Source organism: Rattus norvegicus, chromosome 5, assembly GCF_036323735.1.
Source record: "Rattus norvegicus strain BN/NHsdMcwi chromosome 5, GRCr8, whole genome shotgun sequence".
NCBI lineage: Eukaryota > Metazoa > Chordata > Mammalia > Rodentia > Muridae > Rattus > Rattus norvegicus.
This window is the reverse complement of record NC_086023.1, coordinates 48408708-48413410: the sequence shown is the minus strand read 5'-3', so window position 1 is coordinate 48413410 and position 4703 is coordinate 48408708. Positions and strand designations below refer to the sequence as shown.

Sequence of the window (4703 nt, the reverse complement as noted above, 5' to 3'; positions counted from 1 at the left end):
TCCCTCAGGTTCTAACAAACCAATTTCATATTCTTTCAGATAGACAGTTAGAGGATAGATAGGTAGCAATACAGAGAATGAAAATGATAATCAAAGCAAACAAATAGAAAAGAGAGACAAGTGCTAAAACACAAAAGATATAAAAAGCATGACATGGAGTCTATTTTGATTCTGTGTTGCTCAGCTCTTTTTGGACATTGACCCTGAGACAGAGCATGGCCAAAGCAGTCAGTGTGATCCCTATTGAAGAAAACTGATTGTTCTTTTCAAAGCAGGAATCAATTAGTTTCGTTTTTAGGATAAGTCTTTTTGTTTACTTTCCTTTCTCTGTGCTGGGATTCTGTCTCTTTTAAACCATTGCATGTCTTGTCTGAGCTTTTGAAGTCTCTGGCAGTTTGTATGTGTATCAATGTTGTGACTGAAAAAAATGTTACCATAGAGTAATTCATCACAATCAGGTACATCATTGGGGGTCATTTAATTAGTATGTTCCTATAGTAGAAAAAAAATGGTTGTAGGTTTTCCCTTAGGTTCATGACCTATCTATCTCCAGATTATTTGTAATTTTAGGAGTGTTACTAGTGATTCCAACTCATGGACTGAACTTAAACTATATTTTGGATATTGTACTTATTTACATTGCACATGTTATTTCCTTTTCCGGTTTCTTCTCCAGAAATATTCTATCACATCCCCCCTCCTCCTGCTTCTAGGAGCGTGCTCCCCCATCAGCCCAATCACTCCCTGCTCCCCACCCTGTCATTCCCCTACACTGAGGCATCCAGGAGGCCTTCACAGGACCAAGGGACTGCCCTCCCATGGATGTCCAACAGAACTATCCTCTGCAACATAGGCGACTGGAGCCAAGGGTGGATCCAAGTGTAGTCTTTGGTTCCTGGTTTCATCCCTTGGAGCTCTAATGGGTCTGATTGATTGATATTGTTGTTCTTCCTATGGGGTTGCAAACCCCTTCAACTCATTCAGTCCTTTCTCTAATTCCTCCTTTGGGGACCCCATGCTCAGTCCAACAGTTGGATGCACACAACTAACTCTGTATTTGTAAGGCTCTGGCAGAGCCTCTCAAAAGACAGCTAGCTATATCAGGCTCCTCACGGCAAGCACTTTTTGGTATCCTCAATAGAGTTTGATTCTCTTTATGGAATGCTATTCAAGGATGGTTCAATATATGGAAATCCATCAACATAATCCACTATATAAACAAATTCAAAGAAAAAAGTCAGATGAGCATCTCATTAGTATGAGCATCACAGAGTATTTGACAAAAGTCAATACTCCTTCTTCAGGGTAAAAGACTTGAAAAGATCAGGAATTCAAGGCCCATACCTAAGTGTAGTAAAAGCAATATATGGCAAACCAGTAGCCAACATCAAACTAAATGGAGATAATCTTGAAACAATCCCATTAACATCAGCAACTAAACAAGGTTGCCCACTCTCTCCCAACCTATTCAGTATAGTACTTAAAGTCCTAGCCAGAGCTAGTAGATACAGAAGGTTCAAAGGGATACACATTGGAAAGGAAGAAGTCAAGATATCACTATTTGCAAAGTATATGATAGTATACTTAAGTGATCCCAAAAATTCAATGGGAGAACTATTGCACTTGATAAACAACTTCAGCTGGATATAAAATTAACTCAAACAAACCAGTAGCCTTTCTTTACTCAAAGGATCAAAAGACTGAGAAAGAAATTAGGGAAATGATACCCTTCACAATAGTCACAAAAAAAATTAAAATGCCTTGGTGTGACTCTAACCAAGCAAGTGAAATATCTGTATGACAAGAACTTCAAGTTTCTAAAGAAAGAAATTGAAGATCTCAGAAGACAGAAAGATTTCCCATGCTCATGGATTGGCAGGATTAATATTGTAAAAATTAGCCATCTTGCAGAAAGCAATCTACAGATTAAATGAAATCCGCATGAAAATTTCAACTCAGTTATTCATAGAAATTGATAGAGCAAACCACAAATTTATTTGGAAGTACAAAAAAGATAATAAGGATAGAGAAAACTATCCTTAACTATAAAAGAACTTCTGCGAGAATCACCATCCCCAACCTCAAGCTGTATTACAGAGGAATCCTGATTTTAAAAAACAAACAAACAAACAAAAAAAACTACATGGTATTGGTATAGAGACAGGCAGGTAGATCAGCGGAATAGAATTGTAGACCCAGAAATGAACCCACACACCCCTGGTCACATGATCCTTGACAAAGGAGCTAAAACCATCCAGTGGAAAAAAGATAGCACTTTCAACAAACAGTGCTGGTTCAACTGGAGGTCAGCATGGAGACGAATGCAAATTGACTTATTCTTATCTCCTTGTAGAAAGCTCAAGTCCATGTGGATCAAAGACCTCCACATAAAACCAGATACACTGAAACTAATAGAAGAGAAAGTGGTGAAAAGCCTCGAGCACATGGACACAGGGAAATGTTCCTTAAAAGAAAACCAATACCTTATGCTCTAAGATCAAGAAAGGACAAATGGGACCTCATAAAGTTGCAAAGCTTCTGTAAGGCAAAGGATATGCTCATTAGGAAAAAATGGCAACTAAAAGATTGGGAAAAGATCTTTACCAATCCGCCATCCATTCGAGGGCTAATATCCAATATATACAAACAACTCAAGAAATTAGACTCCAGATAACTAAATAATCCTATTAAAAATGGGGTACAGAGCTAAACAAAGAATTTTCAACTAAAGAATACCAAATGGCTAAGAAGGAACTAAAGAAATGTTCAACATCCTTAGTTATCAGGGAAATGCAAATCAAAACAACCCTGAGATTCCACCTCACACCAGTGAAAATGGCTAAGATCAAAAACTCAGGCAACAGCAGATGCTGGCGAGGATGTGGAAAAAGAATGACACTCCTCCATTGTTGGTGGGATTGCAAACTCGTACAACCACTCTAGAAATCAGTATGGATGTTCCTCAGAAAACTGGACATAGTACTACCTGAGGACCCAGCTATACCTCTCTTGGGCATATACCCAAAAGATGCCCCAACATATCACCAGAGACATGCTCCACTATGTTCATAGCAGACTTATTTATAATAGCCAGAAGCTGGAAAGAACCCAGATGCCCTTCAACAGAGGAATGGATATAGAAAATGTAGTACACATTTACAGAATGGGGTATGACTCATCTATTAAAAACAATGACTTCATGAAATTAATAGCAAATGAATGGAAGTAAAAAATATCCCAAGTGAGGTAACCCAGTCACAAAGGAACTCATATGGTGTGCACTCACTGATAAGTGGACATTAGCCCAAAAGCTCAGAATACCCAGGTACAATTCACAGACCACCTGAAGCTCAAGAAGAAGGAAGACCAAAATTTGGCTGCTTTAGTTCTTAGAATGGGGAACAAAATACTCATGGGAGGAAATAAGGAGACAACCTGTGAACTTTAACTTCTCAAAAGTGGTTGGCTACACCCACAGCCTATATGCTGCTATTGTACAATTGTATCTTGCTGGCAGGCACTGTTCTTGAATATATAGCTGCATAATATTGATTACATTTCTCCTCCGGTATTGTGCAAAATACTGTCAACACCACTCCCTCCCAGACACAGACATACACGCAGACACACAGACACCAACACACACACACACACACACACACACACACACACACACACACACACACAGTGCTAGTCAATAATTGTGAAGCTTGTAGCTGGGCACCTAGCCAATTTGTTTATATTTGATAATATACATAAGAAACGTCTTAGGCAATAGATTTTTGCTATCAGTTCTTGGGAGTAACCGTCAACCATGTCAATAGCCCAATGTTTGTTGAGCTCTGTGGGTCCACTTTCATGAATAAAAACCAACAAAATAAAACAACCCATTTCTGGTGCATGGGATTTTACTTAGTTTCTGTAGATGCCTTAGTTAATGCATTGTCTACCACATTAAATGATGACCCCATTTTATTTTTTTAAATGAGCCAAAATTTATTCATTTCTTGCATTTGAAGTACTCCTTGATGACATCCTTGTCCTGAGATTCTTTGCCATAGTCCTTAACCACTATGCAACTGCAACCAACCACTTTCAGTGGTTTCCCCTCTAGATCGATTTTACAGGGGCCTACCCATTCCCCTAGTTTCTTGTTGTCATCAACCTTCATCAGGTTGATCTGGTGCTCAGCACAGAGTGCCTCCACCAGCTTGACATACATGGGCTCATCACAGTTGGATGCAAGCACACAGAGATGGGCTTGGCACTTGTCTAAGGCTTTGGCAGCTTCGCGTATGCCACATGCTAAGGCATCGTGGATGAAGGCGGTCTTCAGCACCTCTTGTAGAGCAGTGTTGATGTCTATTACACCTCCAGCAGCTATGTCTCCCTCAGCCATGGCAGTGGATTGATGACTTCATTTTAATTTCTTTCAAATATGCTTATATTTTAGGAAGCCTCTATATTAATAGACTTCCATATGACTTTTCAATGGGCCTTTAATATTAGGTCACTTCACATAGCCCTTCCATTACAATGCCTTCCCACTTCCTTCCTCATTGAATCCTCTTAGTCTAGTTTTCTCTTCATCTCTGTATAGTACTATGTAGTCTATTACCGAAGCTCTGTAGTAGAACTTGTAATCTGGGATAGTGGTACCTCAACACTTCTGTTATTCACAATTGTTACAGCTATCATGGATT

General features: G+C 39.2%; 1 protein-coding gene across 1 annotated transcript; it reads right to left on the bottom strand.

Moving 5' to 3' along the window:
- Window positions 1-3985: 3985 nt before the first annotated feature.
- On the bottom strand, window positions 3986-4416 carry Rps12l5 (ribosomal protein S12 like 5). The gene has a single exon (NM_001402071.1). The coding sequence runs from the start codon at window positions 4397-4399 to the stop codon at window positions 4001-4003; it is 399 nt and encodes a 132-aa protein (NP_001389000.1). The 5' UTR covers window positions 4400-4416; the 3' UTR covers window positions 3986-4000.
- Between the last annotated feature and the right edge of the window lie 287 nt (window positions 4417-4703).

Bases quoted from the DNA above. Each gene is read 5' to 3' on its own strand.
- Rps12l5 (NM_001402071.1), bottom strand. From the start codon at position 4,399: ATGGCTGAGGGAGACATAGCTGCTGGAGGTGTAATAGACATCAACACT.